Raw genomic sequence first — 17,793 nt, 5'->3', positions numbered from 1 at the left:
GATTGATGTACATAATAATATAAAGTTAAATTTTAGTCACTATTTATGCAATATATGCTAGCTCAAATTCATATACCCAAATACATATTTATATAAATAAAAGGATTACACTGTATTTTGCACGGTTATAATTACAGCTAAAAGAAGCAATAGTTTTACATTATGTCAATCAAGTTTGTGTGAATAAAGACTTACTCATCTCACCTTGTATATTTGAATCAGTACATCTGTCCAGGCTCGCTTACTCACAGCCTCAAAGTTAAAGTCATCCAAAAGATAAATATAACTCTCATCTCCATCAGATTTTTGAATCTTTAAATAAAGACAAAATAATTCTAATTTACATTTTGGTTTTCTTTCATCAGCTACCACAATGTACTAATATTAACTATTATCTGAAATAAAATTATTATTAAGATGCATATTAGGGTGGCATTGAGGTGTAATAAATTACCATACTAGTAGTAATAAATCTTTTTAATGCAGAAAATGCTGTGTCTAAAATTCTATGTAAGATTATAAAAATGGTGTTACGGTCATAGTAATATGTATTTGATAACTTGCTCTGCTTTCAAATAAATATGCTTCCATGAGCTTAGATTGACATTCAGGAAAGAGGGGGAAAGCATGTTATATTTCCAGTAAATATCCTTTACAAATCTGTACATTTCCTTCTGATATAAGTTCATTGAATCACTACAAGCTGGCTATAGTTTGTAAATAACTCACAAAAAAATAAAAAGTTATAGATTTATATATTACACTATTATTCATACAACCAGATAAAAAAAATCTTTTGAATTATTACGGTATATTAACATTAAAAATACAAAGTTTAGCTAAGCAAATTACCTTCAGCATAAGCTGTAAATGGGACCATATCATATAATCTTCAAAGTCAAGAAGAAACTGAGGCATAATGTGGGAAAGTGACGCTCCTTGACTTCTAAAGTCAACATCAAAGCAAAGTAAAAAAATAGAAACAATGCAAAACATTGGAAAAGAATGACTAACTTCAAGAGGTTTTATCTATAGCCATGCATTTTTTATGATTTTATTAATAATTCTTTTTTAAACAGTAATTACAGTTCTTTATACATATTGTTTTTATTATGTTGTATGCCGCCCTGAGTCGCTTCGAGAAGAGTGGCACATAGAAGTCTGATTAATAAATAAATAATAAATAAATAAATACATTTGAAATCTTATGATATCCTCCAAAAGAGATACTTAACAGATTACTTTTTCTCACAGGAACATTTGTCTTTCTGAATAGAGTAGTATATATACCGTGTTTCCCCGATAGTAAGGCAGTGCCTTACTATCTTTTTACCCCCAAAACCCCCACTGTGTCTTACTTTGGGGGTATGTCTTACATTGTCCCGGGCACCGGGGCCGGCTCGTCTTCAGGCGCGGGGAGCTGCCGGAAAGGAGGCGGGCGAAGGAGGGCGCCTGACCGCGCCACTCACCTTTCGGCTGTGCTGATTCTGGCTGCTCATCTTGCAGGGAGCCCCCAATTCTTCTTCCCCGCGTGATGTGATGTGGGCCACCCCCTTCACCTGGTGCACGGGGCAGGGAGAGACCTCGACGTTCGGCGGGTTGCGGGGAGCATCCCCTCGCCGCTCCCGGCAATGTTTCTCGGCAGGGGAGGCCAACTCTGCGGCGACACGGACGCTCGGCTGGCTGGCTAAAGGCAGGCCAAGGGGTGGATGGGCAGTCAAAATGGGTGAGCGGCCGCCGCTGTGCCCTCCTTCGCCCATCTCCTTTCCGGCAGCTCCCTGCGCGCCCCTCGCCTTCGCTCGCCGCGGCGCCACCGCCTCTTCCCCTGCCGAGGCTCAGCTGCAAGCGGCCAGCGAGGCCGATCGGCTCCGAGGCGAGCGGAAAGGAGGCGGGCGAAGGAGGGCGCAGCTCCGGCCGCTCGCCTCGGAGCCGATCGGCCTCGCTGGCCACTTGCAGCTGAGCCTCGGCAGGGGAAGAGGCGGTGGTGCCGCGGCGAGCGAAGGCGAGGGGCGCGCAGGGAGCTGCCGGAAAGGAGGCTGGTGAAGGAGGGCGCAGCTCCGGCCGCTCGCCTCGGAGCCGATCGGCCTCGCTGGCCGCTTGCAGCTGAGCCTCGGCAGGGGAAGAGGCGGTGGCGCCGCGGCGAGCGAAGGCGAGGGGTGCGCAGGGAGCTGCCGGAAAGGAGGCTGGTGAAGGAGGGCGCAGCTCTGGCCGCTCGCCTCGGAGCCGATCGGCCTCGCTGGCCGCTTGCAGCTGAGCCTCGGCAGGGGAAGAGGCGGTGGCGCCGCGGCGAGCAAAGGCGAGGGGCGCGCGGGGAGCTGCCGGAAAGGAGGCTGGTGAAGGAGGGCACAGCTCCGGCCGCTCGCCTCGGAGCCGATCGGCCTCGCTGGCCGCTTGCAGCTGAGCCTTGGCAGGGGAAGAGGTGGTGGCGCCGCGCGCGGGGAGCTTGGAAGCAATGTCATCGCCCCCCCCCGCAATACCCCCGTGTTTCCCCGAAAGTAAGACATATGTCTTACTTTCGGGGTATGGCTTATATTAGTCGACCCCCCTGAAGCCCCCCATATGTCTTACAATCGGGGGGGTCTTACTATCGGGGAAACACGGTAGTAGTAGCAGGATTTTACAACTGCAGAATAGAAATCCTAAGAATATTGGGAATAAAAACCATTTAACTCAATAAAATTTTCTACAGGATAAATACACATAGGTTTATGATTGCAAAATGCAGCATGAATGCTTGCAAACAGCTATTTTCTTTTCTTCTTTTCCATCCTAAATTGTAACTACTTTTCTCATCTCTTCCTCATTCTGTTCCTTCTCCCCTCATTTTATCACTATCTTATTTACTGCATTTGATGGAAGAAAGGAAGGAAATATATATGTTTTCACATGCTTTATTAATTTTATAAATTAGATAATTAAAACTATTTGCCTATGAAATAAGTTAATACCTTTTAATCGAATTAATATTGATTTTATATTTTTGCCCTTACGTTGTTCATTTATGGAATGTAGCCTCTGGCCATTGTATCTATAATATATATGTATTTTTATTGTGGTTTTGAGGGTAGTCTTAAAATTAATATCATTTTCTTTCAGAGTGGTCTAGCATAATATTAATACTTTAGTAAATATATACAGATCTGGAAAACTTTTGAAACTACATGCAAATCTTATTAGTATTTTCAAAGCACATACTTGAGAAAAGTGATCATTGTAGAATGTTGCCAGTGAAGTTGCACTACTCGTTGGATGGGATCAAAAGGCAAAACTTGACTTGAACTAATTCCAGGCAATAATTGTCCACTTAAATGAATCAACATGTCATAAATTGTCTTGGTATCCTTACCAACATTTAGCTTAAGTTTTTCATCTGATGAAGTCATTTGAATTTTACAAATATCACTAAATAGAGGATAGAAAGAAATTTATTTTATTATTAAAAGTAAGGTAAATTAAATAACCTCCTAAGATTTTATTATTTTGTGGTACAGGTAGTCCTTGACTAATGAACAAAATTGAGCCCAACTTTATTCTGTTGCTAAGTGAATTTTGTCCCATGAACCATGGTGGTGCATTGGTTAGATTGCAGTACTGCAGGCTACTTCTGCTGATCATGGCTGCCAGAGGTTTTGCAGATCGAATCTCGCCAGGGTCAAGGCTGTCTCAGTCTTCTATCCTTCTGAGGTGGGTAAAATGAGGACTCAGATTGTTGGAGGCAATATGCTTAGTCTCTATAAACGCTTATAGAGGGCTGTAAAGCACTATGAAGCAGTATAGAAGTCTAAGTGCTATTGCCATTTTTTTTACCTTTTCTTTCCACAATCATTGAGTGAATCATTAATGTTGTTATGTTAGTCACACAGTTGTTAAGTTAATCTGGCTTCCCTATTGACTTTGTTTATCAGGAGGTCTCAAAAAGCAATCAAATGAACCCGGGTCACTATAACTTTCCTATGTATGAGTCATTTACTAAGTATATGAATTTTAATCAGGTGACCATGAAGATGCTGCAAGCATGAAAAAGGATTGCCACTTATTTCAGTGCCATTGTAACTTTGTACAGTAACTAAATGAACTGTTATAAGTCAAGGACTAGCTGTATTTATTATTTGACATGCTGTCCGATTACCAACAAGTCTACATAGGGTAACAACTAAACAAGAAGAACTGATGTAGTAATAAATAAAAAATAAAAGATGGCAGAAACACACATACACACCCAAAGGTCTGGGCAAAAATTCGGGTCTTCAAGGAAGGCCTTCTAAAAGTTCTGCCGGGCTCTATGGTATGAGTCTCCCGAAAATTCAAGGGTACAAATTTCAGACACAGACACACTTGAAAGTTCAAAAACAATGTTCTTTATCACAAAAATTCAAAAGAAACAAAGCACCCTTTTTGTATTGCAAAGAGCACTCGTCCCAAAACAACCTGGTAGTCTGTACAATCCCCTTAATCAGTCCTTAAGTACTTAGCTAGCAGCTGGGAAGGAATGTCACAGCCCTCCTTCTTCCATGAAGTGAAACACACACACACTTTGCTCTGCTTTGGTTTCAAAGTCGTGAAAGATCAACAAAGTCCGGAAACAGCAAGGCATGGTCCTGAAGAACAACGATCAGATAATCTTCCACAACGGCCAAGCCAGCACGCTGCTATTTATATAAGCAGCTCTAATTACTGGAGCCCCACCCAAACACAGGTGGCCTCTCTTATCTCCTGTAATATTTCTTCAATTGGTCTCTTCGATGCATAATTCTGCGCATGCATGGGTCTAACACTTCCTCATCCGAATCGACCGAAGATAATGGAGATTGGCTTCCTGGGCTGTGTGCCTAGCCCCCCTCTTCCAAGTCACCCCCACCTTCTTCTTCGTCTGAGGAAACTGCACTACCTGATTCTGTCGGCAATAAAACAGGCCTATGACATGTTGATATTTCCCCTGCATCCACCTTCACATTCTTTGGGGCAGGAGCTGGGCCAGAGCCAACCACAACACTAAACAACAATGGGAAGGTATACAAACTTCAGGGAGAATATCATTCCACAGAGTGGGTACTGCTACAGAGAAGGCACTCTTCTAGAGTCCTAATACAGGATACATTTTATGTGAAGGAAACTGGTGCACATCAACTATATTCTACCATATGGAATCTTTTATAAAGAGTGATAGAAAGGCTATAAAAAGTCAATAAACTATTGATGAAAGCATATTTTTCTGCTTTATTTTTTACTATGGAGAATTCACATGTAAGATTTAAAATATATATACTGTATGTTAACATGCTGTTTTGGTAATACAGACTCCTTTGGCAAGTAACTAATAATTGGCAGAGTTCCAAGTAAAAGCCTAGATCAAACTATAGATTTATGAGGCATGTCATATTGGCACAGCTAGTGAAAACCCGACTCTGAAGCTTCCCAGGTTTTCCCCAGTCAAATCAAAATCCAAAGTTCTTCCCCACACTACACAAAACAACCACATGCCCCAATCAGATCACAGTCATGGACCCAGATGACTCCCCCTGGATGGGGGAAAACACAATGGGGTAGCGAAAATGGAGTTCCACCCCAGAGCACCCAATTTGCACTGAAACAGATTGAAAGAAAATGCAGGGCATCCTGCATAAGCCATGCCCACAGTGTGGTAGTAAAATTTTGGTAGCCCTTCATTGTCTGCCAGGTGCTGATGAGACTGTCCTTGGCTCCCAGAAGAAAGAATGTTACTTTGGCTTCATATTTTCCCAGCTATCTTTACTTCCCCCTTCCTTTCCCACAGCTCTATCCAGCCTCACTGTGGAAACCCTTAAAACGTTCAAATATGGTTCTAAGGTTGACAATAATATCATTTAACAAAGCAGACTTTTAAAAAGAAACCCTTACTATTCCCTCCAATTAATAATCTTGATCTCTTAAATTGATATATTACATTTATTAATAAAATTCATATTATTCAATTGGACGGCATGACTAAGTAGTGAAAAATCATCTAAAATCATCTGTGGCGGCAGATGCGAAGTACTATATCATGGTCATTCAGTTCATATATAAATATTAATTTATATCATGTAGGCCCCATTTTTCCCTGTTCTTAAATTTTATGTGATTGTTTGAAAGTAGCTTTTCTATATAAATAAGGTTTATCAACAGCTACCATTTTTACACAGCAGCTGCTTCAAATATTAAAAAATGGCAATAAAAAAAATTATGTACCTACATATAATAACATGAAACACATTTGGTATCATTTTTAATAATATACTTTCTTAGAACAGTTATAAACAAATAATAATAATCATTTTCCACTGCATTCTTCACAGAGTCTCTGATACATTTATCAGAGTTCGGTTCGATTCAGTTGTAGATGTTACTGAGAAACATTATGCTGTTGTTCAAACCAAAATAAGAGTATATTTATTATAAAAATATGTAATTTTAACAGAAGATTTAGTAAATTAGGAAGAAATGGTGACATCCTATTTCAGTAATTTTACTCCAGAGAAGCATATCTATTAAAATATAAATAAAAATATAGTTTACTGACTAGTGTTTAATATAATGGAGGATAGATACTAACCTAATCAGGTTTCATACTCTGGGGAATTCAGAGCATGGTACCATGGCCTTTCAAGACTGAAGGATGCCAATGAAAAAGTTAATATAAACAAGTAGGATGGACATTTATATTATTTTATTTAAAACGATATATTATGAATAGAACACTGCATAATCTGCTCAAGTCATATATAAAAATATGCAACTTTTTAACTATTGATGAAATGGATTTTATTTTTTTAAATTTACATATTATTGAAACTCCTTTAATTTATCAGTGTATAACTTTTTCTGTCTGTGTGTAACTTTTAACTGGGTGAAATGGTACATCATAGGGCAATGATGCCGAACCTATGGCACAGGTGCCACAGGTGGCATGTGGAACTATATCTGCTGACACACGAGCTATTGCCCTAGCTCAGCTCCAACATGCATGTGTATGCTGGCCAGCTGATGTTTGGCTCCCACAGAGGCTCGGTGGGGGGGATTTTTGGCTTCCAGAGAGCTTCTGGGGGAATGAGGGAAGGCATTTTTACCCTCCCCCGGCTCCAGGGAAGCCTTTGGAGTCTGGGGAGGGTAAAACATGAGCCTACTGAGCTCACCAAAAGTTGGAAACAGGCCATTTTCAGCCTCCAGAGGGCCTCCAGGGGGGTAACGGAAGCTGGTAAGGGAAGCAGGCATTGAATTATGGGTGTTGGCACTCATACATGCATGATAGCAGACACACATGCTTTTTTTGGCACCCAAGGAAAAAAAGGTTCATCATCACTGTCATGGGGCAACAGGTTTTGAACCAACATACCTTAAATGGGATAACTTAGATAATGTATTCACAATCCAAAATCCAGAATCCATGAATCCCATAGAATCGAAATTTGGCAAATTTTATAGAAAGGTTTATGACATAATACAAAATGGAGTAAAACATTCCCATGATCAGTTCCTGGTGTTTGACGGCTATACAATTCAACATGAACTGATTTTGAGATAGATAGATCTCTGAACATCTTCCTGAATTTTTAAGAACTTTACCACTGAAGGCAATACATTAAATCCATGATGGCGAACCTATGGCACACCTGCCACAAGTGGCACGTGGAGCCCTCTCTACAGGCATGTGGACCATTGACCAGTTCAACTCCACTGTGCATGTGCAAGTGCTTCCCTCTGGCCAGCTGATTTTCAGGTCAGACAAGCTCATGCTTTCTTCTCACTTTCTGCAGCCCGTGCCTTCTCAGGTCTCCAGAGATTTTACTCCAGTGTTGTTTGGGCACGTAAAGCTTTTCCCACTTCCCAGCTCTGCTTGGGGAAAGAGGTTTTTTCCCCCTTCCCAGCTCTAATTGGGGAGAGATGCTTTTTCTCCTTCCCAGCTCCATTGGGGAAAGAGGCTTTTTCCACATCTCCCAGCTCTGTTTGGTGAAAAAAGCTTTTTCTCCTTCCCCGCTCCATTTGGTGAAAGAAGATTTTTCTCTTTCCCAGCTCCTTGGGGAAAGAGGCTTTCCCCCCCTTTCCAGGTCTGTTAGGAGAAAGGCTTTTTCCTCCTCTCAGCTCTGTTTGGGGAAAGAGAGTCTCCCCCAAATCCCATATCTGTTTGGGAAAAAAGGCTCCCCCCATCTCTATTTATGGAAAGAGGCTTCTTACCCCCCCCCCCCAGCTCTGTTTGGGGATGGGAAGCTTTTCCCCTCTCCCATTGCTGTTTTGGAATGTAAAGCCAAAATGGGGGGGATCACACGTGCATGCGTGCATGTGCAGGGGGCAGGACATGCAGGAGGGACATTGCATTATGTGTGTGGGCACTTGTGCACATGCAACAGTGCGCGTGCACACATTTTCGGCACCTGAGCAAAAAAAGGTTTGTCATCACTGCATTAGATGGTCCGCTATTGTTGAAAACACTGAGAAATCTGGTAAGGAAATACTACTGAAACAATGACCCAATAAGTCAAGGGTTGTCTAGTTTACAACTATAAATATAAATCACTGTTCTTTTCTCCAACTCATACTAAAATATTTCCAAAAGTTAATAAAGCATTTTTTTTAAAAAAAAGTTGCCTGTGATAACAATCTGCTCTTACCGTCTCAGAGAATATGGAATTGAAATTGGATTTGGTCCTTTAGACCAACCAAAAAAAGTAAACCAGTTCTGAGTTGCCATTACAATTTTCTGGAAGAAAGTATATTTTGCTGTGTCTTCTGCAGGAAAAACTAATTCATCAGATATATTCCTCCTAACCCATTTATTTTGGATGACAGCCTCCCGCTTCTTTATGTTTTCATTTTGAAGGCTCTTTTCCAGTTCTGCATAAAAATACAGTAATAGTTATCATTGTACCACTTTCTAGCAAACCATTACATATTATTTAGTAATTTAACATATATTTTTTGTTGAAAACAGGATCAAATATTTCAGGAATGTGCAAATATATGTGACTATGCTCCAATAATCAGTAAACTATTTCTTACTTTGGAAATATAAGTAGTTATCCAATAAAAGAAAATTCATAGCTTCATATTGGATAGGTTAGACTGATTATGAATATTTCAGTATTTAATTGATAAAATTGATGATATACCCAATCAATCAGTCAATTAATCAATCAATCAGAGTTTCTACAAAGCAGAAATATTATACAGGTATTACAATATTATACAACAATGAAAATACTGAAGGAGAGTATTTGAAGAATGAAGTCAAAATTTAGGAGCCACAATATCAACAATATTGGTAATAATGTTTCCTTCTATAGAAAGACTGTTATTGAAATGTATTGAAATGATTGAACAAATTTTAGCTGACTACATAGAGATGATATCAAAAATACATTTAAAACTGACAGACAAATAATTTGGAAAATACAGGTAATGTTTTATAAGATCTAGAAAAGGATTTCATTGCTGCTTTAAAATTCAAAGGGCAAAAACAGATGGTAAGCGAAGAAAGTAACCTGGACAACTTTTCTTATGGGATTTACAGATCAGGCTTGTTAAAGTCTTGAAGAACCCTATACAAAAGAAGAAAAATGAAATCCTGTGACAATATTTGAATGACCTAAACTAAAACTCTAGGTAAATTATTTTAACAAGGAACAGAAAGTAGATTTAGTTGTTCAAAGTCAAAAGAAGATATGTTGTTACTTTTGACAATCTTTTATGGAGTTCTGTTGACCCCAGGCTTGAAAAGGGGGGTTGGAAGATTTTTTTTTCCTTTTTGCTTTCCTAAGTGCTACAGATTTCAGCCTGGGAAATTGGGAGGGTTTTTTTGCTGGAGCAGCAGAATCTTAGTAATAACAAAATTCTTTACTCGAGGACAATTGCCTGCATATGCCTGGAGATTGTATCCAGTTGAATGTGAAGATTTGATTGGATCATGTGGTGAGCTTGTGGATGTGGGACAGGGTTGTGAACTTTCAACTTAGTGGGGAAAACCTGGAAGCTTTCAGTTTCAGGTTTTCCCAGATGTGTCAGCATGATATCTCTAATAAATTAGAATTTTGGGGGTGCTTCCCGGAACCCTGACATACACCATATTTTTTGGAGTATAAGACACACCTTTTTACTCCCAAAAGAGGGTGAATACTTGGGTGTATGTTATGCACCAAATGTAGCCCCATGCAGCCACCCCCAAAGCATAATTTACCTCCTTGCAGAAACAGCAACAGAGACTGATCAGCACAAACCACTGATTATCTGCCTCCCAACACTCAGGTTATTGACTGAAGTTGCAGGCATGTGCTAAAATGAAAGTGAAACTAAAACTGCACAGAGGAAAATTATTGCAGGGAGAGGCATAGATTGAAACTGGCTGTTTGCTTTTTGCTGCAAGGAGGTAAGTCTATAACTATAAATGCCTATAGAATGTTTAAATTATTAGACTTATTTTTTAAAGACTGCTTTATTATTGTTCTAGACAACTTAACAAAATGAAGCTGCTTCTTAAAATAAATGCTTAATCTGAAGAGGCCCAATGATATTGTATCTTCTTTTAAATAGAAGAGAATACTTCCAGAAAGCCACATCAATTTTAAAGATCTGTAAAGATAATCTGAAGTGTCTTGTTTTAGTATTAAGTATTAATATTAAGATAAGGCAGTTAAACCCTGACTTAGTCATGTTTGAAGTAGATCTATTTAAATAATTGGGACGAGTTAGTGTAATCACATTTAAGAAAACTCTGGTATTAATATACTGCTGTAATGTACATTTCTCCAATTCTTTGCTATTTCTATGGGTCAGGCACTCATACACAGAAATACACAGCAAACAGTGTATATAATATAGGCTGTTTGCTGTTTGGCAAATTGCTAGGAGGCAGAGGCCCTTTTTCCTTGTTTTCCTCCCCCAAAACTAAGATGCATCTTATACTTAGACAACAACATGAAGATATCAAAGCAGAGAAGGGAGAAGTGAAAGAAAGAATGAGAGGAATGGATGAGAAAATTTAAAAGATACAACAAACTTTGCAAGACAATGACCAAAGGATAAAAACAGTAGAAGGAAAAATGGAGAAAGTAGAGCAAAAAATGGAAGAATTTGAAGAGCGTAACGATGTAACTATTAAGAGCGTAAATAAGGCAATAACCTATCTGGAATTGGAACATGCCTCATATGGGCTAAGGTTCCAAAATGTCACAGAAGAAAAGGATGAGGACCTAGGTACAAACATGGTGGAAATACTAGGAGAGATTTTACAGACTGATCCCCAGGAAATAATAAAAGGAAATGATGAACTTTACAGGGTACAGACAAACTTTGCCCGAAAACACAATATACCGAGGGAGGTCCATATAAAATTTGCAAGAAAGACAATCAGAGATGACATTTAAAAATGGACAAGAAACCAAACTTAGACTACAAAGGCAAAGAAACTATAATTTTGAAACAAGTTCCAAAAAGAATTCTGGAAAGCAGGAGGGAGTATTATTTTCTCACCAGTGTTGTGGTTAGCTCTGGCCCAGCTCCTGCCCCAAGGAATGTGGAGGTGGAGGTGGGGGAAACATCCACATGCCACAAGCCTGTTTTGCTCCCGACAGAGTCTGCCAGCGAAGTATTCTCTGATGAAGGAAGTGTAGATGTGATGGAAGAGGGGGGCTTGGCTGACAGCCCAGGAGGAAATCAATCTTCCTTATCTTCCTTATCTTCTTTGGATTCAGAGGAGGAATGTATGACTGACCCACGCATGCGTAGAGTTATGCATAGGAGATAACAACTTAAGAAATATTACAGGACATAAGAGAGGCCACCTGTGTTTGTGTGGGGTTCCAGTAATTAGAGCTGCTGTTAAAAAGAGCAGCGTGCTGGTTTGGCTGTTGTGGAGGATTATCTGATCATAGTTTCGTCAAGACCATGGATTGTTGTTTCCTGTTTGTATTCAAGACTGCATGTGGAATCCCTGTACTCTGGATTATACTTCATTGTGAATGTTTATCACTGTTTGGAGAACATTAGTGGACTCAATTTTCCAGTTACTGGGTTAGAAACTGGTTTGCATTTAAACTGTGCATTCTTTGTACAAGAAATCCCTTTGAAGTTTAAAAGGGAGTTTTTTCTTCTCTTCTGTTGATAAAGAACATTTCTTTTGCATTCAATCGTGTGTGTGTGTCTGCTTGGACTAATTACTCTGTAATTACGGGCGGTTGGCACACGCCGGCAGAACAACTAGAATATTAATCAAAGAAAATATAACCTTCCGTTGGCTTATCCTTGAAAGTCTGTCTTTGACATGGAATGGAACAAAAGAAAGAATTGAAAATATTGACCAAGCCAATGCTTTTAATGTTTTTATATTTATTATTTTGATACTACTGCCCAGAGTCACTCGAGATTAGATAGATGGAATATAAATTTAATAAATAAATACATTTGGGATAACTAGATAATTGTTTATAAAATTAGAAGGGGTAGAGAGTCACTTAATTTATGCTTGTTTTGATTAAGGTTGAAATCACTTCTTCATATATGTCTTTTTCCTTACTGCTCCAAAAAATAAAGGGAACACTCAAATAACACATCCTAGATCTGAATGAATGAAGTACTCTCATTGAATTTCATTTGCACAACTATTCCAGTTGCACAACAGCATATGAAATTGATTGTCACTCAGTGTTGCTTCCTAAGTGGGCAGTTTGATTTCACATAAGTTTGATTTACTTGAAGTTATATTCAGTTTTTTAAGTGTTCCTGTTATTTTTTTGAGCAGTGTATTTAAACTTTTTTTCCTTCTCTTTTTTTCCTCTCCTGTGAACCCTCAGAAATAAGTATTTATTGGCACAATCGAATGATTGAAATTGAAGAAGTTCTAGGCTGAAGAGATTGATAATTTATCCTTATACATTATAAGTGAGGTGTCATCAGTACGCTGATGATACCCAGCTTTACATCTCCACCCCATGTCCAGTCAACGAAGCAGTGGAAGTGATGTGCCGGTGTCTGGCAGCTGTTGGGGCCTGGATGGGTGTCAACAGATTCAAACTCAACCCTGATAAGACGGAGTGGCTGTGGGTCTTGCCTCCCAAGGACAATTCCATCTGTCCGTCCATCACCCTGTGGGGGGAATTATTGACCCCCTCGGAGAGGGTTTGCAACTTGGGCATCCTCCTCGATCCACAGCTCACATTAGAGAAATATATTTCAGCTGTGGCGAAGGGGGCGTTTGCCCAGGTTCGCCTGGTGCACCAGTTGCAGCCCTATTTGGACCAGGAGTCACTGCTCACAGTCACTCATGCCCTCATCACCTCGAGGCTCGACTACTGTAATGCTCTCTACATGGGGCTACGTTTCAAAAGTGTTCGGAAACTTCAGATCGTGCAGAATGCAGCTGCGAGAGCAATTATGGGCTTTCCCAAAAATGCCCATGTAACACCAACACTCCGCAGTCTGCATTGGTTGCTGATCAATTTCCGGTCACAATTCAAAGTGTTGGTCATTACCTATAAAGCCCTTCATGGCACCGGACCAGGGTATGTACGAGACCGCCTTCTGCTGCATGAATCCCAGCGACCGGTTAGGTCCCACAGAGTGGGCCTTCTCTGGGTCCCGTCAACAAAACAATGTTGTTTGGTGGGACCCAGGGGAAGAGCCTTCTCTGTGGCAGCCCCAGCCCTCTGGAACCAACTCCCCCTGGAGATTAGAATTGCCCCCACCCTCCTCGCCTTTCATAAGCTCCTTAAAACCCACCTGTGCTGTCAGGCATGGGGGAACTGAGATATTCTTTCCCCATAGGCCCTTACAATTTATGCATGGTATGTTTGTTTGTATGTATGTTTGGTTTTACAAATAAGGGTTTTTTAGCTGTTTTTGTATTGGATTTACATGCTGCTTTGTATTACTGCTGTTAGCCGCCCCGAGTCTACGGAAAGGGGTGACATACAAATCCAATAAATAATAAATAAGTAAGTAAGTAAGTAAGTAAGTAAGTAAGTAAGTAAGTAAGTAAGTAAGTAAGTAAGTAAGTGTTGGGCGAACCCATTGAAGTTCGGGTTCGGAGGGTTCAGCCGAAGTTGACATTGGAGTTCGGGTAGGTTCGCCGAACCCGAACCCCAATCCCAACAGCTCTGGCCCGGCAGGAGGTGAAGCTCTGAGGGGGAGGCAGCAAGAGGCTACGAGCTGGAACGCTAAATTGTGCTTGCCGCTGCAGCTCATAAGTTCTTGCGGCAGAACCTACCTCCCAAGCCCTCTTGCCCACCAAAATGAGAGAGAACTAGGGGCAGGGATTTTTGGTGGCTCCTGGCCATCGCCTTTTTGATAGAGCCTGACACACACCCCTCCAGCGCTTCGTCTCCCGCCGGACACCTCTACGGGATGGGCAAGCCAGAGCCCACCGCCTCTGCGTCGCTTGAGCACCGGGCCTTCGCTTTGACTGCCTCGGTCCTGTCCTGCACCTTTGGTTCCCCAGCCCCGCAGATTGAGTGCTTCTCCTCCCCTGCGGGCCATTCCTGCGGGGCTGACTACACAGGCGATGGCTCCTTTTTGGCAGCAGCAGATGGAAAGGCGACTGATGGGCTGGGTGCGCCCACTCTCACCTCCCCAGCCAGTAATGCTGTCCTCAGCCTGGCCAAGCCGGCCTCTGGAGGCAACCTGCTCAGCGACCTCAAGGAAGAAAAAGAGGAGCAGCCGCAGCAGCAGATTGGCTCAAATAACCCGGCCACGAACTGGATCTACGCTCGCTCCACCAGGGAAAAGCATTGCCCTTACACCAAATTCCAGACTTTGGAACTGGAAAAGGAATTCCTCTTTAACATGTACCCCACCCGAGAAAGGCGCTGCGAGGTGGCGGGGATTTTAAATGTCATGGAGAGGCAGGTTAAGATCTGGTTTTAGAACCGAAGGATGAAAATGAAAAAAATGAATAAAGGGAAAAGGGACATAAAGGAGACTTAACGCTTCCGGGGGGGAGAAGGTCTTGGTGAAAATATTGTCGTGTGGGTCTTTTGTTTTCTTGTTTTAAGGAACACACGTTCTTTAAACACACGTGTATGTGCAGGAGGGGGTACATGTCAGGCTCCATCAAACGGGCAATGGCCGGGAGTCTGACACCCCCCTCCAGAAATTCACCTCTCGTCGGGCAAGAGGGCTTGTGAGGTAGGTTCTGCTGGCCGGCTATTCAGGATCCCAGCTGGCAGCTTCAAGCAGGCAGTGGGCGGGAGGGGAGGCAGGGACCCATGAAGAATTGCCACAGTGCTGTGCATACACAGGACAAACATTTGGGGTTGGGGCCAAGGTTCCTCTTTCTTTCTTTCTTTCTTTCTTTCTTTCTTTCTTTCTTTCTTTCTTTCTCTTCCTTTCTTCCCTCCTTCCCTTTCTCCCCCCTTCTTTCTCTCTCTCTTCCTCCCTCTCCCTCTCTCTCTCTTCCTTCCCTTCCTCCTTCCTTTCTCTCCACTTATCTTTCCCTCCCTCTCTTTCCCTTCTCTTTCCATTTTCTTTCTTTCTCTCCACCTCTCTCTCTCTCTTTTCCCTCTGTCACCCTCCCTCTTCTCTCCCCACAGAGGACTCGCCTGACAAGCTTCCACCCTCCGACCCCGGACTCCCATTCAGTCCCCATTCTGAAAACGGGAACCGGCAACTGAAAGAGGAGGAGGAGGCGGGTGTGTGTGTTTATGTTGTGCCCAGCTTTCGGCAGGCCTTCTGTTACCTCAACCTCGGAGGTGCCTCAGTGAGCAGGCACGGAGACTCACCGCCTCCTCCGGGTGCAATTGCTGCCTTCTCCCTCAGGGCTGCCTCAGGGTGAACTTCTGTGCCCCGCCATACACCTCTGGGGTGGGGGGAGGCTGACCACCATTTCCCCCCCACAGGTGCCGCTGCCATTCTTGCACGCAGGAGTGTGTGTGTCTGAAGGAGTAGGCTGAGCAGCAGCAGCAGCGAGCGGAGCCTTGTTGAAGAGCTCTTCAACGGGAAACTAGCAAGGGGACAGTGCTGGAAAGGTGCTTCCTGCAGAGCCCAAGGGCGGGTGGGTGGGTGAGTGGGTGCCCGGCTCCCCTGCAGCCTTGGAAAAGACTGCGCGGGTGTTGTGGGTGGGCCGGTCCCAGACAGCGGGTGGGCCACCCCTTGCCCAGGTTTGTTGTAAGCTGTCTTCTGAGAAAACTGAACAGAAGTAGCTATTCAAATGGTCAGCGACCTCCTTATTTCCATCAATGTATGTATTATCCCTATTACTAAGCTTTGTGAGGCTGCAGTTTTTCTCCTATCACTAATTTATAGAGGCTGGGGAAAGAGAAACTGCCAGAGAACTGTGAGTATGAATAAGAAAAGGAGGAGAAAGGATGGAAATTGCCATCCTCCAATCAGTTTGAATTTACAGAGGTTTGGAAAAGAGTAACTACCTGAGAACTGTGAGTTTGAATAAAAAAAGGAGGAGAAAGGTAGTGGCCATCTGAAACACAAATATCAAAATGAGAAAGACCAACAAACTCCTGGCAGAACCAACACCTCAGAGGAACAAAACAGAAACAACCCCCCAGAGGATGAAAACAGCTGGAAACATGTCACACAAAGAAGGAAATAAAAACCGAATACAAAACCGCCACAATTCCAACCCTCTCCCTCCCAACCCCACTGTCTACATGCAACAAATACCTAGGACTCCTAACACAGATAATTGACAATGAATCACCAGAAAGAAAACACATTAAAACAGTGCTACTAGACACCACTGCAACAAAGAAAAAGACACCCCCACACACCAACCCAATCAAAAAAGGAGAGTGCTGGTGATTGCTAACTCAATTCTCAGGGGAACTGAACCTACCATCTGCAGACTGGACAATCAAACCAGAGAGATATGCTACCTCCCTGGAGCTAAAATCTCTGACATAACACAAAAACTAACCAAAATAACAAAACCTACAGATTACTACCCCCTATTGGTGATCCATGCAGGAAGAAATGACACAGGGAAGGACCTGAATGCAATAACAAGAGACTACGACCAATTGAGCAACACAGTCAAAAACATAGATGCAGAGGTTGTTTTTTCTTCCATCCTACCCACAAGAGGACGACACCCGGCAAGAGAACATAAAATCCCAGAAATAAATAATTGGCTAAAGGGTTGGTGTCGCCAAAAGAACTTTGGTTTCCTTGACCATGGGCAAGAGATGGGCTACACTTCACCAGGGTTGGGAAGAATTTCCTAGGAAACTGAATAGCCCAACTTGTCATGAGGGCTTTAAACTAAGACCAAAAGGGGAGGGTGAACAAACTAGTGGTGGGTCAGAGATCAACCTCTAGGTTGCTCCCTTGTGGGGTACCTCAGGAGTCGGTCCTCTCCCCCCTGCTATTTAATATCTACATGAAATCGCTGGGCAAGATCATCCAAGGGCATGGGATGAGGTATCATCAGTACGCTGACGATACCCTGTTGTACATCTCCACCCCATATCCAGTCAACAAAGCAGTGGAAGTGATGTGCCGGTGCCTGTGGGCTGTTAGGGTCTGGATGGGTGTCAACAGACTCAAATTCAACCCTGATAAGATGGAGTGGCTGTGGGTGTTGACTCCCAAGTTCAATTCCATCTGTCCGTCCATCACCCTGGGGGGGAATTACTGACTTGGGCGTCCTCCTCGATCCACAGCTTACATTAGAAAACCATCTTTCAGCTGTGGCGAATGGGGCATTTGCCCAGGTTCGCCTGGTGCACCAGTTACGGCCCTATCTGGACCGGGACTCACTACTCACAGTCACTCATGCCCCCATCACCTTGAGGTTCGACTACTGTAATGCTCTCTACATGGGGCTACCTCTGAAAACTG

At 42.5% G+C, this 17,793-nt stretch overlaps 1 protein-coding gene across 1 annotated transcript in view; it reads right to left on the bottom strand.

The window, feature by feature from the left end:
* The window catches only part of CFAP47 (cilia and flagella associated protein 47), a 1,022,460-nt gene that overhangs the window by 695,106 nt on the left and 309,561 nt on the right, over positions 1–17,793 (bottom strand). Inside the window, exons 29-32 of the mRNA XM_070750589.1 lie at positions 8,625–8,847; positions 3,196–3,402; positions 853–946; positions 205–312 (exon numbers count right to left, since the gene is read on the bottom strand). Of these exons, the coding sequence (XP_070606690.1) occupies positions 205–312; positions 853–946; positions 3,196–3,402; positions 8,625–8,847 (632 nt within the window). The remainder of the gene's footprint in view (positions 1–204; positions 313–852; positions 947–3,195; positions 3,403–8,624; positions 8,848–17,793) is intronic.

The sequence above is a fragment of the Erythrolamprus reginae genome, chromosome 4 (assembly GCF_031021105.1).
Source record: "Erythrolamprus reginae isolate rEryReg1 chromosome 4, rEryReg1.hap1, whole genome shotgun sequence".
NCBI lineage: Eukaryota > Metazoa > Chordata > Lepidosauria > Squamata > Dipsadidae > Erythrolamprus > Erythrolamprus reginae.
The sequence above is the reverse complement of the archived record's forward strand: the minus strand, read 5'-3'. Positions and strand labels throughout refer to the sequence as shown.